The sequence below is a fragment of the Trematomus bernacchii genome, unplaced genomic scaffold, assembly GCF_902827165.1.
Source record: "Trematomus bernacchii unplaced genomic scaffold, fTreBer1.1, whole genome shotgun sequence".
NCBI lineage: Eukaryota > Metazoa > Chordata > Actinopteri > Perciformes > Nototheniidae > Trematomus > Trematomus bernacchii.
Genome location: NW_022987709.1, coordinates 2,075,415 through 2,099,628, shown reverse-complemented (window position 1 = coordinate 2,099,628; position 24,214 = coordinate 2,075,415). Strand labels below are relative to the sequence as shown.

Sequence of the window (24,214 nt, the reverse complement as noted above, 5' to 3'; positions counted from 1 at the left end):
ATAATAACTGAAACCCAGTATATTATAAAGACTATACTTTATAGTGTACTGTATATACAGTAAAACACAGTATATACAGTATTTTTAATATGTGCTATAGAATAGGGACACAGGTCTCAGTCAAAATGCTGAGGATATTTGTAGATATACCTTGAAGCTAAAGATCAGAACACTTCTTCCTGGAAGCTCAGTCAGTGAATGTTGAGCTGGTTTCCATGGAAATCAACTGTCCCAGTCTTCAGCTTAACTAAATAAAGGTTTTTCAGATTGACTTTAACAGTGAGATGACATCTCAGTTACCGTGATATTATTCTTTTGAGTGGAAAAAACCTTTGGGGAAAATGTTGTTATTTACACGCCAGACCGAATATAAAGGTACAAATCTAAATCTACAGTGAATACAAAACAAAAACAGGAGAATATGATAACAAATATTTTCCTCCTCAGACCCATCATGCTGTGCGGTGGTCCCTGGTCAGGAGATGCTGCTGGAGATCTGTAAAGGAAGATCAGGACTTGGACTCAGTATAGTGGGAGGAAGAGACACCCAGCTGGTAACACACACACACACACGCGCACACACACACACACACACACACACACACACACACACACACACACACACACACACACACACACACACACACACACACACACACACACACACACACTTCTATAGTGATGTTTACTTATTTACTTAAAAACAGCTGCTCACTGAAGTTTTTATTAAACCAAACACTAGAAATTGTGCATTTGTTAGGGACTATTTTCAGCGACGGATGAATCCATATTTGGTGCTCTGCTGAGTATTTGTGGCAGCAGGACAGTGTGTGTGGGTTTGAGCCAGAACAAAGTACAGTGTGTGTCCATGAGAAAGAAGGATACGTCACACAGTGTAGCTCTTTCGTGTGTTTTTAATAGTTTTGGGCCAAAAAGTGTGCTCTATGGCACAGAAGAAGAATATTCATCAAGCTTTGATACACACAGTTCTTGTTACTGTAGCAGATATAATCACTGTTGGTTTGAGTCTGAACATGAAAGCACATTTTGAATATCACCTGAGTTTTACATCAACATTTAGCTCTCTCTCATAGTTCCTCTCGGTCTCTCAATTAGGACGCCATAGTGATCCATGAGGTTTATGGAGAAGGAGCAGCAGCCAGAGACGCACGGCTGTGGGCAGGAGACCAGATACTCGAGGTACTCACACAGTACTACAGTACAACTAGTACTGTTAACACCTGTCCTGTCTTCTTGTCTTGATTTGGTTTCTTACCTGCTAAAAATTCTGATTTAATATATTTAAACAAAAACAAAAACAAATCCCTAGTAAGAGACAACACTGTCCCATTTAAAAACTCTTTTGTAGTTGACCTACAAAATTATAATATGAGTTTACATCATAATATTAGGCCATGTGTTGCATTCTGTAAAGTTGATTTCAGGTTTTAACAGCAAATCAGGTATGAGAGATGTATTCACTGTCTCTGAAATATGGGCTCAGAACAGTCTCATAATGCACACATGCACACAGAAGGAGTCACACTTGTATTTCATGATCCACAAAAGGAGTCACACTTGTATTTCCGGATCCACACTTGTGTTTTTTTTCACACAAATGTGTTCCGTTTCATATACATGTAAATAAAATCCAAATACAGCAAAAAGTTTTACATATGTATTTTTGATCCTCACATATTTGTTTTCCGTTTAAAACCGCTGCACCTACAAACACAAACCGCTTTCTGTGCATGGATCGCTGTGCATTCGTGTGTGGGGTTTTTTGAGACTCCCCGGACGGTGACCCGATTCGTACTTGTAATTTTTTCTATCCAAATCAGATGTCTCCTCAATTCTAAGCCAATCACATGAGCACGCCCCCACGAGGGTAGATTTCTTGCATTCATGACGTAGCGCTTCATGTACGCATTTTGCGCTGTCCGGAGCTGACAGGTCCATGGAGCCTGCCTGCAGGCGCTAATCTCAGGACCGAAGGACCGTGGTATAGTCGTCTTTATTTTTACGTCATTATTATTCAAAGATAAATAAGGAAGTGTGTGTTATATGAGATGGCAGAGAGGTTTCAGCTCCGATTATTAAATCAAAGAGGCTTAATATTTTCGATTATATTATTTCACTATAGCTATGTGGACGGTATCAAGGTCCAATGTTGACTAAATTAATCAATAGCGGGTGTAACTAAAATACAAGATGTCTTTATTTATATATATATTATTAATAATAATAATATAAAAGATTGTATTTGCGTGCATTTCCTGTTCGGAAAGTGGCGCTGTACTGAGAGTGGCGATTTTATTTTGTAATTATATAATACTTGTAATAATGGTGCGTTCACACCGGACGCGATGCGAATAATCGCTCGAGTTTCACGGCGGCTGTCAGCTGTGTCTACTCGCCTCATTGATCACAGGGTGTTTCTCAATCGCGAGTAAAGCTGCTTCAGAGCCACTATTTCAAGCATACTACGTCATCGAGTGCCGCCGAAGTACTGTTCCAATCTCCAGCATACTTGGAAATCTACCGAGCCCGGCGTACTCCGTTTGGAGAAATATCGAGTGTGCACATGAGTAGACTTCGCGGTCTTAAAATCCCCACAATGCTTTGCGCACGGACCAATTTCCCCAAATCTGTGGCGGAAGATGTAAGGCGGGGCCTCTCATATGACGCACACCTGCACACTTGCTAGCGTGTTCCTCTCTTTGTTTTCCGAATGTCAGGAAGTATTCTTGACTCGCTTCTGAAGCAAGATGCTCGGCAGACATGTGCTACCAAGCAAGCGTACTCGACATTGAGAAACACCCTGAGTCAGCTTCTCGAGCTGTTGTCAGTACCATATGTGTTCGCCCTACCATATGTGTTCGGGGTCCGTCGCTTACCAATGACGTCACGCATTGTGATTGGCTGTATGGTAATCGCACGCTGATTGGTGTAACTAGGGGCGCTGACTAGGGTATACCGGGGGTCTGATCAAAGGATGAAGCTGTTAACGTGCTGCTACCATAAACTGGCTGTAGCCCACAAACTGAAGCAGAATGATCTAGGGCTGTCCCGAATACCATTTTTCGGGCTCCGGATATTCGGTAGTAATCAGCAGCGAATATTCGAATATTCGGCCCGCGCGGGGGGGCGTAGTAATCAGCAGCGAACTGCTTCAACACGTGTATTTCGGTGTATTCACGGCATTCATTTTGTTATTCTACAGTATTGTTGTTTTATAGTTATTTGTTAATGTAACCCAATTTGTGTTCTTTGAAATTGAAAAGGATATCGCATTGTGTTTGTTACTTTCGTTGCAGTTGTATAGGTCTTAAGTGTAATTTGGCTTGGCTTCCTATTTATGGACATGCTTTTATTTTGAAGGAGAGTTAGCGCAGATGACAGGAAGTTGTTGTTGCTTTGGAAACAACGTGACAGAGATTAACGGAGAAAAGTAATATCTACATAATAAAGACGGAGAAAGTAAACGATAACGTTTATGGTTAAGTCTTAGCACCCCCCCGAAGAGGCACAAGCTCTTACGTTGATATTGGAGATTTCAATAAATTCAATTTGAAAAAAAACGAATATCCGAATAACGAAATTGAAACCCGAATAGTACTCCAACGAACGAATATTCGGGTACAGTAGGGCTGTAGTATTCGGGTACAGTAGGCCTGTACCCGAATACTATAATAAAGTTATAGTAAATAATAACAAACTCCAGTGTTAGAATTCCATAATTCCATATTCATAAATAAAATGATATGCAAATAACATTTTCTTGGCTGTGGACTTGTACTCTACATAATTATGTTGAGCTCATGGTAATCTAATTCAATAAACAATAACTGCAATGAACAGATAGCATTTTCTGACTCGTAAAATGATTGGATATGGTGTAATTTGGTAAATGATTCTGTGTTGAAAAATGTATATCTTTAAAAACTGCGTTGGTGTATTAGGGCGGGCCATACTAATTGTTTTTTGTAAAACGATCGAGAGGGGTGTTCAAATAACGTAATTTGGTGTGTAGAACACACATCTATTTAGATTTATTTATTTTGAAGTTGTTGCTATGGAAACAACATGACGGAGAAAAAAGTAATATCTTCTACATATAATAACGGGCAAAGTAAAGAATGAAGTGTATGTTTAAATGTTAGCACCCCCCGAAGAGGCTCAAACTCTTACGTTGAGTCTGGAGTTTCAATACATTCGGAATTTGACCGTGTAAAATGCCCTCTTGGGTTACCGTACAGCCAATGCGTGACGTCATTGGTAAGCGTAACGGACCCCGAACACATCTGGTAGGCCGAACATATATGGTACCTAGACCGTATCTGGCCGTGCAACACTTATAGTCACATACTGTATGCAGAAGTGTTATTTTAAACAACACATTAAGTTGACGAAACACTGGAGTCAAATGTAGGCTAATTAAAGTCAGATCCACTCGTGTCTTAGATGGGGCAGTGATATCATAAACCTGTTAATGTACGCATTCAAACACTAGGTGGTTTTTTTGTACCAGCTGTATTCACCTTGCAGGTGCAGCTGCTTTATCCTGGATTAAGTGTTTAAGTCATGGATGTTTAAAGTTGAACTTCTTCATATTTGTCTGTTATTATAGTTTACTTTTCATTCATGAAGTAGGACGCTGCGCTGCCAGTACGCTTGTCCCTGTTTGTGATTGGTCAAATGTTGCTCACCCCGTCCCGCTCTCGGCCGGACAGAGAAACCCTGGGTTGATTTACCGAGTTGATAGAGAAGCCCCTCAATGCAGTGCGCAATGCCTCAATGAGCTCAATGTGGGCGGGAGCTCAACGTGGGCGGAGCTTCACAGATGACGCGTTGCATCCTGTTTCCCGTTAGCAGTACTCTTCCCTCCCTTCAATCTAACCTTTCCCTTCCCCCCATCCTAACCCTAACCCAGGGGCGGACTGGTCACTAGCACCCCCCACCCCCCCCGTCGACAATTTCCTCGCGGTATTTACTTGTGGCACCGAGGTGGGCCGGTCGGATAACTCACTAGCACCCCCCCCCCCCCCGTTGATAATATGTATGCGGTATGCGGTACCGAAGTGGGCCGGTCGAGAGTCCCGGGCTGATTTGTAATCCCAATCCTAATCTCCCTTCCTCCCTCCCAAACCTAAACCCCAAAACCTCTCCTACTGTAAGAAATTAAAATCAATGTTGATATGACGTAATTTAAATTAAATACAGGGTTTTAATTTAAAGCAGTTTTATTCTGAAAAAAACGGAAGTTCACACTAACTATTAACATAACACTTTTATTCTGAAAGGTCTTCATTTCCGGTTAGCATTAGCATGTGGCTAACGTTGTGAAAACCGTGAATTGAAGGTGAAATGACATGTGATGTTGTACACTAAACACACTGGGATTAACACTCATTTATTGATGCTGAAATAACGTTTATCAGGGAATGTTTAAATAACCACAGACATCAGAATTATATATATATTAATAATATAAAATATAATATGTTACTTTTGTGACTGGGTAAGTACACAACACGGGAGTCGGGACGTCACGTGCCTCAAAGGTAGAGCTCCCGCCCACATTGAGCTCATTGAGGCATTGCGCACTGCATTGAGGGGTACTTCAGTTGATAACCAGCATCGTAGACATACTTGCCAACATAGGCGGATTTTGCGGGGGGGAATTGTGGGGGGCAGGGGGGGCATTGTGGCTGAAATATGTTACAGCATTACTACGTCTAAAACTATTCCAATACAAATATTTCGTATATCAATATTTTAATAGATGTAATAAAATGATTGTTACAATACAAATCTGAATAATATCATGTTTTGTTTGAAATAATTTAATTATTATACACGTTATATTGTATTTCGTTGAAAAAGCCAAAACATCTAGCAGTTTACCATTGCAATCTAGTAAATCATTAACAAACAAAATACCCTTCTCATGCCAATCACTCCTAAACAAGGATTTTCTGTTTATAATAATCACTCTATTCAAGGTTCAAGGTTCAAGGTTCTTTATTGTCAAACTAACATAGCTACAGAGTAATTATGTCATTGAAAATCTTATGTCACAGGCTTCTCCAACAGTGCAACACAATAATACAGATAAGCAGACAATATTAACCAATATTAAAATATACTATATTAAAAGTAATACAAAAAGAAAAAGAGTAAAAAAAAAAGTGGGATAGTGCAATACGAGTCTATATACAAGTTATTGGAATGATATATTAGATAATAGATAAATAATTACTAATTAGCAGATGAATGTTATGAAATTGTTTCTGCAGTTCAGTTGTTAAACAGTCTTATTGCCTGCGGGATGAAGCTGTCTCTGAATCTGTTTGTTTTTGTCAGAATGCTGCGGTAACGCCTGCCAGACGGCAGCAGACTGAACAGTTTGTGGCTGGGGTGATGGGGGTCTTTCATAATCCTGAGGGATTTCTTCCTGAGCTGCTGGGAGTAAAGGTCCTCCATGGATGGCAGCTCCGTCCTGGTGATGTGCTGTGCAGTTTTCACCACCCTCTGTAAAGATTGAGGTCGGTGCAGCTGCCGTACCAGGCCGTGATGAAGCCAGTCAGGATCCTCTCTATGGTGCACCTGTAGAAGGTCAGGATCCTCTCTATGGTGCACCTGTAGAAGGTCAGGATACTCTCTATGGTGCACCTGTAGAAGTTGCAGAGTATCCTGGAATCCATGTTGAACCTCCTCAGCCTGCGGAGGAAGAAGAGCCGCTGTCGAGCTTTCTTGGTGATGGTGGTGGTGTGAAGGGTCCATGTCAGGTCCTCAGTGATGTGGACCCCAAGGAACCTGAAGCTGCTGACTCTCTCCACCGCAGTCCCATTGATGGCGATGGGGGCGTGTCCCTCTCTCTGCTGCTTCCTGTAATCCACAATCAGCTCCTTTGTTTTGCTGACGTTGAGATGGAGGTTGTTATCCTGGCACCAAGATGTCAGGTTTTCGACCTCCTCTCTGTACGCCGTCTCGTCATCGTCTGTGATCAGGCCGATGACGGTCGTGTCATCAGCAAACTTCACGATGGTGTTGGAGCTGTGTGTGGCCACGCAGTCGTGAGTGAACAGGGAGTAGAGGAGAGGGCTGAGCACGCAGCCTTGAGGGGCACCGGTGTTTAGAATCAGGGTGGAGGATGTGATGTTTCCCACCCGCACTGCCTGGGGTCTGCCCGTCAGGAAGTTCAGGATCCAATCACAGAGGGCGCTGTTGAGCCCGAGATCTCTGAGCTTGATGACCAGCTTGGAGGGCACAATGGTATTGAGTGCTGAACTGTAATCAATGAACAGCATTCTCACATATGTGTTCCTGTTCCTCGGGTCCACGTGTGAGAGGGCAGTGTGGATGGTGAGGGCTATGGCGTCGTCTGTGGACCTGTTTGCTCCGTAGGCAAACTGCAGGGGTCCAGAGAGTCAGGGAGGGAGGAGGTGATGAATGTTTTGACTAACCGCTCAAAGCACTTCATAATGATAGCGGTGATTATTGTTTTTTTGGGGACAGGAACGATGGTGGAGTGTTTGAAGCATGTGGGGTCTACAGACTGCAGCAGGGACCTGTTGAAGATGTCTGTGAACACCTCTGCCAGCTGAACTGCACACACCCTGAGAACATGGCCAGGGATGCCATCAGGTCCAGGAGCCTTGTGTGGGTTAACCCTTTTAAAGGATTTGCACACATCTGCCCTGTTTAAAACAAAAGGGCAGGATAGCTCCTGGTCCCTCTGTACCTCCACAGCCTGGCTGCTCTCAAAACGTGCAAAAAAGCTATTCAGCTCATCTGGGAGAGATGCGCATGCAGACACTCCCGCAGCACCCCCCGCTGCTCCTTTGTAGTCTGTCATTGTTCTTAGTGAACTATTTTATTATCTTTTCTTTTTAATGACTGATTTTAAATGCCATTTTTAAAATGTCTTCCATTTTTGTAAAGCACTTTGAATTGCCTTGTGTTGAAAGGTGCTATATAAATAAACTTGCCTTGCCTTGCCTTGCCTTAGTCCCACCCACATGTTCCGGGTGTTACAGCCTTTGAAGTCAGATTCCACCTTCTCTTTGTACTGTCTCTTTGCACTGCTAATTGCTCTCCGGAGATCATACTTAGATTTCCTGTACTCCTCCAAATCTCCAGCTCTGTGCGCGATAGTGCGCGCTTTCAGCTTGGTACGAACCTCGCCGTTTATCCAGGGCTTTTGATTTGGGAATGTCCGTACAGAAACCTTCGGTACCACGACATCGATGCATTTCCCAATGTAACAGATGACAGTGTCCGTGTGTGTGTTGATGTTGTTGTCCTCAAACACACTCCACTCCGTAGATTCGAAGCAGAGCTGCAGAGCTGAGTCTGACCCCTAGATTCCACCGGGTCCGTCTGCGTCGCGTTACGGCCGCGTTACGGCCGCGTTACGGCCGCGTTACGGCCGCGTTTACGGGCGCGTTACGGCTCAGAAGCGTCCCAGAAGCGTCTCTGCGCTGGGCTCCGCTCAAAATAGGATTCAAGTCTATTTTTTGACGCAACGCAAGGCGTTGCAGAGGCGCCAGGCAGGAAGTAATAAACTAATTTTGCAGACCCTATCCCTCCGTAGTCTTTCAAGTAGGAGGAGAAATGCCAGCGTTCTCCTCCGGTTTACAGGCACTGTGTAAATTATATATATAGAATAATTATGATGATGAATGCATTTTTTTACCACTAAAATACAGCAACACATCTTTGATTCATGTCGTTTATAACTGGAATATTACAGTTAGTATTAACTTTGTCTGTACAAAGTAGCCTGTCCAGGAAATATGCCCAAATCAACAAAAACTGCGAGCCGGCAGGCAAGATGCTCCGCTTCTGAAATGCTTCTGAAACGCGCCTGGTAGGGTATGACGCCGGAGGAGGCCGGACCAAAACCGCGGCGCAGCCGTGACGCGATGCAGACGGACCCGGTGGAATCTAGGGGTGACTCCTCACTCCATCGCTGTACAATCCTTGTTTCCGGTCTATGCCTTTTAAGTTTCTGCTTGTAAGCAGGCAGCAGCAGCAGAGAGATGTGGTCTGATTTGCCGAAGGGAGGGTGAGGGAGAGCCTTGTATCCATGTTGAAAAGGGGAATAAACATGGTCCAGTATGTTTCCCCCGCGCGTCGGACAGCTGATGTGTTGATAGTATTTCGGCAGGACCTTCTTCATGTTAGCGGTGTTAAAATCCCCGGCCACAACGAACGCCGCCTCTGGCCGTGAAGTCTCGGTCTTGTCGATAATCCCAAACAGCTGATCAAGTGCCGTGTTATTGTCGGTTTTCTGGCGGAATATACACTGTTGTAATCACAACAGATGTGAATTCTCTCGGCAGGTAAAAAGCCCGGTGTTCCGGATTAACTGGTTTCCCGATCAACTGGGGCACAGATGTGGGGGGCGTGGCCTTCGACTGAAATACACATTTCGATCGCTTCTTCTGTCGTTTACATAAATCTTTTGGTATATTTGGCTCGGTAGGAAGACTTTGATGCACATTCAGTACCAGTGTGTGAGGTTGTGGTTGCGATGGCGATATCCGGACGCGAACAGCGAGGACTACAAAAAGAAAAACAAGTTGACTGGGGATGTCTGTTCAAAACATTGCGAGCTCCAATAAATCATTTAAACCAGCTATTGTTGCCAGACTAATTTAGTGGGAATGCTGATACAGCATTCCAACTATATGTTATGCTACGGACAAAAAGTTTATTATTCCGCCGACTTATTTTGGCCCTCTTCTCCTCCCACATTCAACATCGCAGAAACTCCGTTCAAACATCAAAACGTTCAGCTCGGTCGGGAATCGCAGGCTATTACTTTTATCATTCATAACTTTCATAATTCCAGAGATACATCCCATCATTTTTAACCATTGAAGTCAATGGAGAAAATCTTCAGACCTGAACAATCTTCATGCGACTTCAACTGCTAACTGTTCATTCATACTTTCACTCAGAAACCTCATTCCAACTTTAAAATGTTACACATCTTTCTGACATTATTCGTGTAACACAACTTTTAAATCTGATTTTTACTTTTAGAGATATTAAACATTGTTCAGACCTTGTTAAAGAGGTTTTCTTCAGATTTTAACATTAACTAGAGTGCGTGATGTCACAGCTAGAGTGGAGCAAATCTTGAAATTTGCCTTCATATCTTTTTTTAAAACTGCCATAATTCCCAAACCCTACATTCCTGAGACATAATTTTTCATGACAAACGTAGGAAAACATCGCGTAGCTTGAAAAATGACAAATAATTAAGCAAAAATAATTAAACAAAATGCCTCTTGAGGGCATGAAGTGACAAAAACGTTAAACATGTCTCCATTAAAACCCATTGTAATTTCAGGCTGATATTTCCTCACAGCAGCAGCCGCACACCTTTAGTTAAACTGCCAAAAAGGCCACGTTATTAACCCGAAAGTACACAAAAATGTACCCTTCAGATACTCAACTTCCTTGACATGCTTCCCGTTTTGAAATTTCACAGATATCTGTTACGGTTCTTCGACAAAACGTTCACATGTAAGAGGTTTATCTCTCATTCAGAACAATGGAAACCTTTGATCTCTGCACACCTCGTTAGCTCAAATATAAACACCTGTGTCATGGAACACGATGATGTCATAACACACAGGTGTTCGTGTTTGAGCTAACGACGTGGTCACTGGAGTTTAACAGACTGTCTGAGCCTATTCTTTTCTGTCTGATGGAGACTTCATACTGACTTCAACATGTTCCACCTATTTTATACATTATTGGTGACACACAGCTGTCGTCGTTAGCTCAAATATAAACACCTGTGTCATGGAACACGATGATGTCACATTGACAGGTTTGGTAACGATGCAGCCATCAACGCATCTAAGCGTATTATGGGGTGTCATCAAATGCCGTTGCCATGGCGACAGACCACTCGCCATGAAGCACAATGTCGCTGTAAGTCCAATGGACACGGTCCGATCGTCCCCCAAACTTCGCTTGTATATCACCGGTCCAGCCCTTAACAGCTCTACGTCAATTATGGGGTTTCTTCAAATGCCGTTGCCATGGCAACACAATGCAAACACGGTTTTCTCATAACTTCAGTGAAAATGCTCCAAACGGCCCAAAACTTCACAAGTTTGGTAACGATGCAGCCATCAACGCATCTAAGCGTATTATGGGGTGTCATCAAATGCCGTTGCCATGGCGACAGACCACTCGCCATGAAGCACGATGTCACTTGTATATCACCGGTCCATGCCTCAACAGCTCTACGCCAAATCTGAGATCTCACCATGTGCCGTTTCCATGGAAACGCATCCCTCGCCTTAAAACACGATGTTGTCGTGATACCTATGCAAATGGTCTAAAACGGGGGGTTACGTATTGTAACCCTAGTTATATAAGCACAGGCGGAGCCCTCTACTGGACTCTATGGGTACTACCTTATCCCGCGTGCATTCTCCCACTGAGACTTCTATAGACGTAGCCGGCCCAGGGCGGGCCTACCTGAATGCGCGCGCATCACACCGTATAAAAGGAGGCCTCGCCTCCTGACTATCATCCTATACCTCTCTTCAGCGAGCGGAATAGAACAGACAGTGCCCTGAGTAGAGGGCTCCGCCTGTGCTTATATAACTAGGGTTAAAATACGTAACCCCCCGTTATATCTCTCACAGGCTCCGCCCTCTACTGGACTCTATGGGTACAGTGGGTGGAGCCCTGATGTATACGCGCACTGTCGTCCAACACCATTCCACCCTACTGACCCTGACCGGCTTTTCTGGTCAGCAGCTGCTGCCCCACACTCTCCCTTAACCCGGTTGTGACCGAGGAGAAATCTGGGCTGCGGCTGACAGAGCACACCCTGCTGCGCTTACCTCGCAGAAAGTGTGCTCAACAAACAGTGCCGGGGGACCCCCCGCCCATAGACGGGTGGGGAGAGCCCCCTCGGCCCCGTATGGGCTTGCTACGCACCTGCCTTCCTGAATCCCTAAGGATAACAGGGAGAGCGCCAGCGCCCATGCCTCACACTCAAGCACTGACCCCGTGCAGAGTGTGAGAGGACAAAAAATGTGGGGGGGCTATCCCCCCCCCTGCCTCTCGGCAGGAGGGGGGGCAGCCCCTCCGCCCGTAACGGGCCAGCGCGCCCCTTGCCTATCCCGGGACCCTCAGAGGGCCCAGGAAAGGTGAAGGCGCATCACGTCCGGGGAGGGGGTCAGATGCCAACTGACCCACAACCCCCCCCCCCCCTACAAATCCTGTGTTGCCCCAGCAAGCACAGACGAGGAGAAAGAGCCAGACATGTCCAAGAGATAAAACCTTATAAAGGGACCTGGCGTCGACCAAGACGCCGCTGTGCATAAATCCTCCACACTGTTGAATAAGGCTGTTGACACAGCTACAGCCCGTGTGGAGTGCGCACGAATCCCCGTGGGGCAGGCTCTCCCTGCCTGTCCATAGGCATGTGCAATGCACTCGCAGAACCAGCCTGCCAGGCGTTTCTTGGACAGAGCTTTCCCGATCACCCCGCCCCCGAAGCACACGAACAGCTGTTCGGTGCGTCTAAAGGCAGCCGTGCGCTCCACATAACATGCTAGCGCACGCACCGGGCAGAGGAGGTGCAGTTTAGCCTCCCTGGCCCCCCCATGGGGGGGAGACTAAAACCCCCTAACTGAATAGCCCTCGACCTGAACGCACTCCTTAGGTCTTTAGGCACAAAGGAGGGGTTCGGTCTAAGTGTCGCGCCGCTCCGGCCACCCCGAACTAGTAAACAACTCGGGTGCACCGACAGAGCAGTTAACTCGGACTTTTGGCTGACGTTAAGGCAAGAAGCAAAGCTGTTTTCCACGACAATGCTTTCAGAGGGGAGAGCTCCAGAGGCTCAATGGTCCCGAGGCCAGAGCCTCGAGCACTAGGGGCAGGTCCCACTGCGGGGTGGAGACGTGCACTACAGGGCGCAGTCTCCTAACCCCCTGTAAAAAACCGCGACATCAGTGGTTGATTAAAGGCTGACCTGCCACCAAAATCCCTCATGACAGGACGAGATGGCTGCTGCATACACTTTCACTATGGAATGCGCCAGCCCTCTGTCCACCAGTAAGTGTAAGAAGGATAAAATAGAGCCCAACTCACAAGATAGGGGCTCTATTCCCCGCTCCTCACACCAATGCTGGAATCTCAGCCACTTTGGCCTGTAACAGGCTGTGGTGGATTCTGCTCTAGCTGCCTGGATAGATTGAATAACGCTGTCAGACAATCCACCCTGTCTCAGCCTGTCCCTCTCAGGAGCCAAGCCTGAAGAGGACGGCCCAGAGTGGGTAATGCCCCGATTGCACCTGCCCCTTGAGACATCGCCCCCCAGAACTGGGGGATCGCCCAGGGCTGGCCCACCTTCATCTGTGTCATTTCTGAGTACCACGGAGCCCCGACGCGATTCGGTGCTACCAGAATGACTGCCAGACGTTCTCGCCTCACTCTCCCCAGGAGAGGGAGAATGAGACGCAGCGGTGGAAAGGCGTATAGCAGCTTCCTTGGCCATGGCTCGTGTGCAAACGCGTCCACTCCCAAGGGCGGGTCGTCGCTCAGGGCCATGGAGAACCACAGGGCACAGTGGCTGTTGCGCCGGCTGGCGAACAGGTCCACTTCTGCTCTCCCGAACTGGGCCCAGACCTGCTTCACCACCTCCGGGTGAAGCACTCGCCTGGCAGGGGGCCGCCCCTCGACCTGAGGTCGGCCCCTCTGTTATCCAGTCCCGGGACATGGAGGACTCTCAGAGATAACACCACCTCTGAGGCCCATAACCACAGCTCCTCCGCTGTGGTCAACAAGGAGGCGGAGCGGACTCCGCCCTGCCTGTTGATATAAGCCACTGTGGTGCTGTTGTCGCTCCTGACCATTACATGTCTCCCCTGAATTAGGGGCATGAAATGCCGGAGGACTAACACTACTGCCCGTAGCTCTAGGAGGTTGCTGTGTCGAAACTCTGTCAGAGCCCAGCGCCCACCTATAGCTCTCTTCAGGCAGGTCCCTCCCCATCCTGTTCCGGACGCGTCCGTGAACACTGTGATGTAGGAGGTCACCCGTCCCAGTGGAGACCCCCTCCGGAGGGGGTCCGGAGACCCCCAAAACCGGAGGTTGCCCCCACTGAGGGGGGGGAGGGATGGTCACCAGCCGTCGTTTGTGCCTCCAAACGCAGGCTGGGGAACCACCTCTGCAGGCGGCGCATATGTAGTAACCGGCGGGACCACCATGTGAGCAGCCGCCATGAGACCCAGAGTCTGCATGACAGTTAAAGCTGTCACTGTTGCCCCCTGCCGCAGCCTGTGCACCGCCCTGAGAAGGGGCGCACGTCTGCTCTCTGACAGGGTGGCACGCAGCGCGTCTGCATCGAGCACCACACCCAAATACAACGCCTGTTGGTGAGGTATGGGGGTGCTCTTTTTCCAATCGATCGCAAAACCTAATTTGGTTAGGTGTGTGATCAACTGTGCTGTGCAAAACATTGCCTGTTCCCGGGACCCAGCCATGACTATGAGGTCGTCTATGTAAAAGAAAACTCTCATGCCGTGTGCGCGCAGCGGTTGAGGCGCTGTGGCCACACATTTGCTGAATGTGCGTGGGGATAGGGAATAACCGAACGGCAGCTTGTTGTATTCGTAGGCTATTCCCTGGAAGGCAAAACGCAGATACTTTCTGTGCTCTGGAACAATTTCCACATGAAAGTACGCGTCTTTCAGGTCGATGGTGGTGAACCAATCGCCTGGCTGCACAAGCCCTAGTAACTGTTTCACAGTTAACATGCGGAATTTCCTGCTGGAAATATGACGATTCAGGCCCCGGAGATCTAGAATAGGTCTGAATTCCCCTGTTTTCTTGAGAACCAGGAAATACATGGAATAAAGACCCTTCTCTCTGTGCTGAGGATGCACAACAGACACAGCCTGTTTCTGCACCAGAGCCTGAATCTCTGCTAAGAGGAAACCCATCTCCTCCTGGGAAGACAGATTTACCTCTCGCATGCCCATAAAAGGAGGTGGGATGCTGCAAAACTGGAGTGAATAGCCCAGTATCAGCGTCCTGTCTATCCACCTTGTCAGTACACAGCTGAGTTTCCATTCCCCATAAAATTGTGTTAGGGGATGTGCAATCAGCTGCGGAGCCGCAGCTATGAAGCTGTGGTACTCTCTGGTGGCCCACTCCGCCGTCAAACCCTCCATAAAAGGAAGTTTGACCCATGGGGGGCTGACACAGAAAGGGCCGTTTTTCTATAATGCAGTTTCCACTCAGAGAAAAAAACGGCAGATTTTTCACTGAGGTCCCTGAACGCACCACGGCACGCTCCCGTGAGAGCGCGCGCTCCGCCATAATGCTGTTTCCTCTTAGAGAGAAAGAGGCATTAATCGGAGCTTCTTCTGTCCATGAACGCACCGCGGCCCGCTCTCGGGGGGGGGGCCGCGCGTCGTCATAATGCTATTTTCCTCACTATGGAAAACAGCATTAACCGGAGTTTTTACAGGCGTAGTGTGTTTTACTAAGGCCCCTGAACGCACCGCCACGCGCCTCTTTACAAGTGCGGGCGTTGCTATAATGCAGCCCCTATCACTATAGTAAACAGCATTATTTGGAGTCTTAGCTTCAGGCATAGAATGTTTTCTAACAGAAAAACGTTGGCCATAATGTCCCTGTACCTGCATCGCACCATAATAGCGCTGCCTGCAGTTTATCACTCTCATCTGCGCACTCCCACTAGCCTCCTCCCTAACGGGAGCTATAGCTGGGGCGGCGAGTGGGTAATTTGTACAGTCATCAACATGTGCAAGTGTATTGTGGAAACAAAGGACACTCAGACTTGGATACAGATCAACACCATCTTTATTTTTAAAAGTTTTGACAGAGATCTGGGCATTAAATAGGGAGTTAACTCCGCGAAGATGGAGCTCCCCACCCGGGTGCTCTGCTGTTGCGGAGCCTGCCTCGGTCGTGCAGCCCTTCCCCGTGATTGCCGGTATGCCGGTGCCACGGGGTGGGCCGTAGAGGTGGAGGGCGCCGCAGCTACGGGACCCCCGTGCCGGTGCCTCTCCCTCCGCTTCACTGTCGCACTACGCTCCCTCCCCTGCATGGCAACGCGAGGGGGGCACGTAGCGGGGCCTAAGCTGGACTCTCTCGTCCCCCATCGGAAGAACCGGGAGACGTCACCTCGCTCCCCGAATCGCCTACGTCCACGACGTCGAGCTCCAGATCCACCGACTCCTCCTGCGGGGTAGCCCTCGCCAGGAAGTGCTGCCCACGATGCTCTCGTGTGAGCCGCGGGATCATCTGGCAGTCTGGGCATGTCAGCGTCGGGCCCATATTACCCACCGCGTGGTCAGGCCCCAAGGACGTGAAGCAGAAGGGTAATTAGATTCGGGCATTTCGGGTAGGTCCTACACTTTACACTCTCTTTCTCAATCGTCTCGAAGCTCGTGGAATCACTTCCGCTGCTGAAGAGAAAAAGGATGATAGTCAGGAGGCGAGGCCTCCTTTTATACGGTGTGATGCGCGCGCATTCAGGTAGGCCCGCCCTGGGCCGGCTACATCTATAGAAGTCTCAGTGGGAGAATGCACGCGGGATAAGGTAGTACCCATAGAGTGCAGTAGAGGGCGGAGCCTGTGAGAGATATAACAGCACCAGACTTCAGATAATGGTTAATGGTCCGGCCCTCAACAGCTCTATGTTAATTATGGGGTGTCATCATATGCCTTTTCCATGGAAACGCATCCCTCGCCATGAAACACGATGTCGCTTTAACTCCAATGGACACGGTCCGATCGCCCCCAAACTTCGCTTGTATATCACCAGTCCATGCCTCAACAGCTCGACGCCAAATCTGAGATCTCACCATAGGCTGTTTTCATGGAAACGCATCCCTCGCCATAAAACACGATATTGCTATAACTCCTATGAAAATTGTCAAAAAGTGCTAAAACTTCACATGTGTGCTAACAGTCCAACCGTGAATGCGGTTATGGGGTGTCATCAAATGCCGTTGGCATGGCGACAGATCATTCACCATCAAGTTAGTTATAAGGTTTGCAGTTCAAATATTCTGCTGCTTTTCCAAGCCTTTTTACTTTCTTTTCTTCTCTCATCACACATTCAAGCCCCCAGTGTTCATGTATCATTTCAATCTAAATTCTTCACTTTCTTCTTACACATTACATTTCAGCATAGCAGTTTCGCGTCAGCTTTTCAGCATAAAGCATTCCCACTAGCAATTTCTTCAGAAATTGCATTCTCTAGTTACTGAATATCGTTCTTAATGTGATACCAAGTCCATCTGAGACCTGTGTACACCTTCAGACAGCCTCCAAATGAAGCGTACGCTGTTTACTCACAGTTTGAAAGCAGCGTGGAGACGTCTTCAGCTGTGGTAAACTGTGATCCGCTCAGGTAAACTACGATCCGCCCAGGGAAAAATGGGATCCGCCCAGGTTAAACTGTGTTACGACTTCTGTGGCTATCTACCAGCGATCATGTTTAATATGAAAGACTACACACACATGTATCCCTTGTAAAAACTGTATTCTGCAGCACTCATCCAGATAAGATGTGACTGTTAACTCGTTTTGCAAAGATAGCAGCAGAAATGTCATTGCTGCATGTGCAGGGATATTTAGACTTTAAAATGCTGATGGGTCATTAATGTTGGTCTCGGCAAACAATATTAGGAATCCTCTATTCAAACTACATAATATTCAGTGTCCATGGACATGAAAATAACAAAAAAGTTCATGCTGGACTCAAACCCGAGTCCCAACAGCATAAATCACTCGACATCTCAATCCACCACAAGTTATTTTGTTACATTAACATTGTTAAAAAGTTCCAGAAAAATGCAACCCGACCATCATTTATAATGTGAGCGAATGTATGTACACTTTAAGCCATATAATATAAATATTATAGTAGGCATTTGCTTATAAATAGTATATAGCCTACGGACTGAGATCTGTATCAAGCCTCATTAAGACCCACCGAGATCAGATATCCTAGTTTATCAGCCTGCGAGCCCACATTATGTTGTGATAAGTGGTCATTTTAATATGCAAATCAGGCCATGTGTTTCGTTATGGAGTAGATAGGTATAATCAGCACCGACAGATGGAAAGACAACAATACCAAGGATTTCATATTAATATTACCAAGTTACACAGAAATAGATACAAAATATAAGAACAAAGACCACAAAGATAAAAGCATAAACATTAAGATAGAAACGAAAACATGTTCACAGCAGTGTAAAAAATATGAATATGTGTTTGTAGTTGTCAACGTATGTGAGTATCCTCGTCATTCGGTTTGTTTCGCTGTATCGATGTATAACGAAAGTCACAGCCACAGAAGTCGTAACACAGTTTAACATGGGCGGATCACAGTTTAACATGGGCGGATCACAGCTCACTACAGATGCCAGTGATGCCACAGCTGTGATCCGCCCATGTTAAACTGTGATCCGACTTCTGTGGCTATCTACCAGCGATCATGTTTAATATGAAAGACTGCACACACGTTTATCCCTTATAACTTTGCAGCAAAACACTCACGTCAATAAATCCTTTACAAACTATTGTTGTTGTCAGTCTTACATTTGTATCATATATAGTTAATAATATGATGTCGATTTGATACCCTATGCTGTTAAGTATTTTATTTTGGTGAGTCTGTCGCAAGACAGAAAAGGCAGGCAGTATTGCTAGAATATAAACCTTTTTTTAATTGCATTCTGTTTCTAGCGCAACAGCTTTGGTCCAGGTTTACATCAGCTACTGCATTAGCAGACATAGCAACAGGAAATGGGGGCCTATTTAGAAAGTAGGCGTTTAAACATTTCTATATTGTGAGGCTAAATATTATATTGTATAGCATAATGTTGCATGGCAATTATATATATAACGAAACACATGGCCTGATTTGCATATTGGAACTTTATGTGTGCACTCGAACACATTTATATGTAAAATGACCACTTATCACAACATAATGTAGGCTCGCAGGCTGATAAACTAGGATATCTGATCTCGGTGGGTCTTAATTACCTCATTCATACCATAGGTGTTTCAGGGCCGATTCGGAGCTGGAGCTTGAAAAGCACCGGGTTTTCCTGTTCACACCGCAGCGGAGCAGCCTCTTAGCTCCGGAATCTGGTTCGTTTCAAGCACCAAAAAATTGTCCGGCTAGAGCAAAAGCACCGCATACGTCACGCTTACGTCAAGGCGGGGGCAGGGGCAGGGGCGGGATAAACTCCTGAACAACAACAAAAAGCCCGCGTTTTATCCAGTTTGTACACAACGATGGAGAAACTTAACAAGCAGCAGTGGTCCACTGAAGAGACCAGCTACCTACTGGGAATCTGGTCTTCCGAAGAGGTACAGAGGAAGCTGGAGCACAATCGGCCATTGTTGTTGTTGTCGGTGTGAGCTGTGAGGGGTTTCCGCGGGGATGACGCAATGACGCAGCACCAGTCGGACTCTGGGCGGTATGAAAAGAGCCGGAGCTAAACCGAAGAACCGGTTCTGAACCTGAAAAGCTCTAGCACGGAGCTTGAACCGGAGTTGCGTTGGTGTGAATGAGGTAAATGAGGCTTGAACAGACCTCAGTCCGTATACTATTTATAAGCACATGCCTACTATAATATGTATATTACATATTATATAGCTTAAAGTGTACATACATTCGCTCACATTATAAATGATGGTCGGGTTGCATTTTTCTGGAACTTTTTAACAATGTTAATGTAACAAAATAACTTGTGGTGGATGGAGATGTCGTATTGATTTGTGGCGCACTCATAGCGCGCAAGGCTCGAGTGATTTATGCTGTTGGGACTCGGGTTTGAGTCCAGCATGAACTTTTTTGTTATTTTCATGTCGATGGACACTGAATATTATGTAGTTTGAATAGAGGATTCCTAATATTGTTTGCCGAGACCAACATTAATGACCCATCAGCATTTTAAAGTCTAAATATCCCTGCACATGCAGCAATGACATTTCTGCTGCTATCTTTGCAAAACGAGTTAACAGTCACATCTTATCTGGATGAGTGCTGCAGAATACAGTTTTTACAAGGGATACATGTGTGTGTAGTCTTTCATATTAAACATGATCGCTGGTAGATAGCCACAGAAGTCGTAACACAGTTTAACCTGGGCGGATCCCATTTTTCCCTGGGCGGATCGCAGTTTACCTGAGCGGATCACAGTTTACCACAGCTGAAGACGTCTCCACGCTGCTTTCAAACTGTGAGTAAACAGCGTACGCTTCATTTGGAGGCTGTCTGAAGGTGTACACAGGTCTCAGATGGACTTGGTATCACATTAAGAACGATATTCAGTAATAAGTCTGGCAACAATAGCTGGTTTAAATGATTTATTGGAGCTCGCAATGTTTGGACAGACAGTCATCCCCAGTCAACTAGTTTTTCTTTTTGTAGTCCTCGCTGTTCGCGTCCGGATATCGCCATCGTAACCACAACCTCACACACTGGTACTGAATGTGCATCAAAGTCTTCCTACCGAGCCAAATATACCAAAAGATTTATGTAAACGACAGAAGAAGCGATCGAAATGTGTATTTCAGTCGAAGGCCATGCCTGTGCCCCAGTTGATCGGGAAACCAGTTAATCCGGAACACCGGCATGTGATCATAAGGTGCTCTAGATGAGCGGAACAGTCCGAAGAAATACCCTTCACATCTGTGCACCAGTTGTTATTAGTCATTACACACACACCGCCACCTTTACTTTTCCCAGAGTTAACAGTCCGGTCCTGGCGAAAAATAGTGAATCCGTCAGGAACAATGGCGGAGTCCGGGATAGCGGGATTGAGCCAAGTCTCACCCCTAGATTCCACCGGGTCCGTCTGCGCCGCGTTACGGCTGCGGCGCAGTTTTGGTCCGACCTCCTCCAGCGTCATAACCTACCGGGCGCGTTTCAGAAGCGGAGCGTCTTGCGTGCAGGCTCGCAGTTTGTTGTACTTCTACAGTAGTTAAATGGTTTATTTTTGTGTCTGTTTAAATTGTGTTTATTGTTGTTATTTCCTATTTTGTTGTGTTGTAGACTACAGACACAGTTAATAATAATTGTAATAGTCCAGTTATAAACGACATGAATCAAAGATGTGTTGCTGTATTTTAGTGGTAAAAAAATATGCATTCATCATCATAATTATTCTATATATATAATCAATAAATCACTGACCACAAGTTTAATAAACGTTTTAATTATTACAATTTCACCCAAAACAACATTTTAAACAGGAACATCAAATAACAGTTCAACAATTCATTAATTCATTCAATCAATTCATTAAATACATTAATTAACTTTAAAACATTAATATTCACCTTCCACTCCACAAACTCCAGCGACTAAACACCAGGTCTTGTCCTTTCTGATGTTGTCCTTGTAAAAATGATGGGTTATGTCGTATAAAATCGTTTTATATGAGTGACACTCATTCAAATTCAATCTGTGAACGCCTTATAAAGCATTTCTCGCAAAACTCTATGGTTAAACCATCCAGCCCTGGTGATTTGCCACCAGACATTTGCAGTAATGCACTATCTAATTCTTCAATTTGTAGTCGATCGTCCATATACTGTTTAAAAGAATCATCTATTGTCTTTTTGTATTCTGTAATTTTACTAAAAAAGTTATCACAATTTTCTTTAGAAAACCTTGAGTTGTATAAATTGCTATAAAAAAAGTCTAATTTCCTCATTTATCTGGTCTTGATTTTCTATAGTGACATCATTAACCTGTTCCACCCTGAGCCTGTTTTTAAGGTCTCAGGCTCGAAAATGACATTCCCAGAACAAATGACCATATCTTCCCTTCTAAAAGGGTTAAATTAATAATCTTTTTTCTCAAAGTAATGATAAACCTGTGAGTTGGATGTAGAAAAGTCAGAATCAATATAGATGTTTTTTATTTTTAAAGAAAATTCAGATTTTACATAGTAAAAAACTGTAAATTATAGTGTCCGTCCAAAAATTCTTTTTTACTTATAGTGAAAACCACCCTTGGATGATGGTAAGGTAGACTAAAAGCTTTAGGAATCCAAAGTACAACATATAATAAGTACCCTGTATGAAGATTGATGCAAAACAAGTGAAATTTGACCTTTATAGAGAGATTTAGCAAAAAGAAACCACTTCTGGGGTCATTTGGGTGGATTTTCCATATCTCTGGCCCCCCTTGGTCGATTTTGATCGACACATTAACAAATAAGGAGTGAGAGTGACGCGTGGCCAAAACCGGAAGCTGCTTACACTCTGTTGGCTACCATTAGCAGCTAACCTTTTCTCTCCGATTTTTACATAAAAATGGAATTATGGATTATAAATAATTTTTTCAAAGCGACAGATAGATTATTAACCTATGGATTAACCGATTCAGCTGCGTTTTTTCTCGTTTTAATGCCATTGAACACGTCTTTTGATCAGATTGACAGCTACGGTGAGACGATCTCCCGTAAAAGCTCCGTAAAGGTACGTGTTGTGATGTCTGTGTTTGCTTCCCCTGTCGCGAGTTCGGATCGCTCAGTGATGATACTATACCTATATAATCTGTGGAGTCTCAGCTTTAATCGGATATATTGTATGTGCAGTTACGATAAGTAATAAGGGTATCTTTATCTTGAGTTGTGTGCCAAGTGCGTTAGCATTTTTTCGCTTAGTGCTAATTCAGAGGCTTGGTATTACCCTTGTGTTTTGTTTAGGTAAAAATGGTTCGTATCTTCAGTTAGCTGAGATTCTTCCCGTTAATCTGGTGCTACACATTAATAGTTTCATAAATGTTAAGAAGCCCTGAGACATTGTCTCGAAAAAAAACGGTGGGAGGGCGATCTAACCAGGAACTACATTAAAATCCCCTCCGATTATAATCTTAACAGTCATATAAATTCCATTCCTCTAATTTTTGGCACAAGATTGAAAGAAAATTATTGTTTTGAATCTTTCTGTTATACCCATAAACACACACCAGTATGTAATTAGTCCCATGAACATCAGTCACAACCATTAGCCAATGACCGTTTGTATCACTCCTGTGGTCAATTATATTTCCAGGTAACCTGTTAAATAAAATCATCACTCCAGCCGAATGTGATGTTCCATGGCTGAAATAAATGTTGTCTCCCCATTGTACTTTCCAGAACTTAGTCTGCCTCTGCAGAATGAGTTTCTTGCAAAAAAACACAATTTGCTCTTTGTTCCTTACAACAAAGAAAAATGTCCTTACGCTTCACATTGTTTTTTAGCCCCCTAGCATTTAAGGATATAAAAGATAACATTGAAAGAGTAAAGATAGAATCCTTAAGAAAATGCACAAAAGAATGCTATATCGATTCGCAAGAGTGAGTAACGTAGCCCTTAACTAACATATTCAGTGCAATAGCTCACAACATTTTTTATATAACCTGAGAAAAGTCCAATCCTAAAAACAATCAAACTGAGAACTTCAGCATACCTACAGAACAGGACAGAAAACCCGCTCCCTGTCCCTCCAGTTTATTACTGCAGTGTTTTTCACATTATTCCGGGTCCACTCTTTTGTTGTCGATCAGCGCGAAGCCTTCCTTCAGAAAGGCTCTCTTCCCCTTTCTCCTGGCTTCTTGAACCAGTGGCCACAGCTTGGAGTGAGCCTCCCGGTCCTCCTTGGAGAAATCCTCTTTGAAACGAATGTGCATCTCGCTGCAGACTCTCGCATCTTTGGACTTTTTCCAGACCTCGTCATGAACGGTCCTCATCCCGAACTGAATGATGATAGACCGCGATGTATTGTTGGAGGTAGCTGCATTACCCTTTATTCCCAGCCGATGGACAGTGTCCACTGAGTCACGCAGCTTCTCCACAGACAGCGGAACAACTCTTGTGAGTATCCCGATGACAGCTTCTCTTGTGTTTTCTCCTTCTTTTTCAGGCAGACCATTCATCCTCAGATTCCACCTCCGTTTGTAGCGGGCTTGCTCCTCGCCAGACTTACGTAGTAAAGTGTTATCTTTCAGAAGATCATCAAACTTTTTCTGAAGAACAGAAATTTCTTTCTTATTTTCTTTAGCTGCTTCAGTGTTTGCTTCAATGCGTTTTTCAAACTTTCTTAACAGCTCTGTCTGTTCATCCATTTTTCCAGATAAGACTTGAATTGCCTGGAGAATGGTGCTGCTGCTAT

At 45.2% G+C, this 24,214-nt stretch overlaps 1 protein-coding gene across 1 annotated transcript in view; it reads left to right on the top strand.

Moving 5' to 3' along the window:
- Positions 1-447: 447 nt before the first annotated feature.
- LOC117491041 (multiple PDZ domain protein-like) overlaps positions 448-24,214 on the top strand; it is a gene marked incomplete at its 5' end in the record, with an annotated part of 47,086 nt that continues 23,319 nt past the window's right edge. The window contains 2 exon segments of the mRNA XM_034140862.1: positions 448-554; positions 1,117-1,200. Coding sequence (XP_033996753.1) covers positions 448-554; positions 1,117-1,200 — 191 coding nt within the window.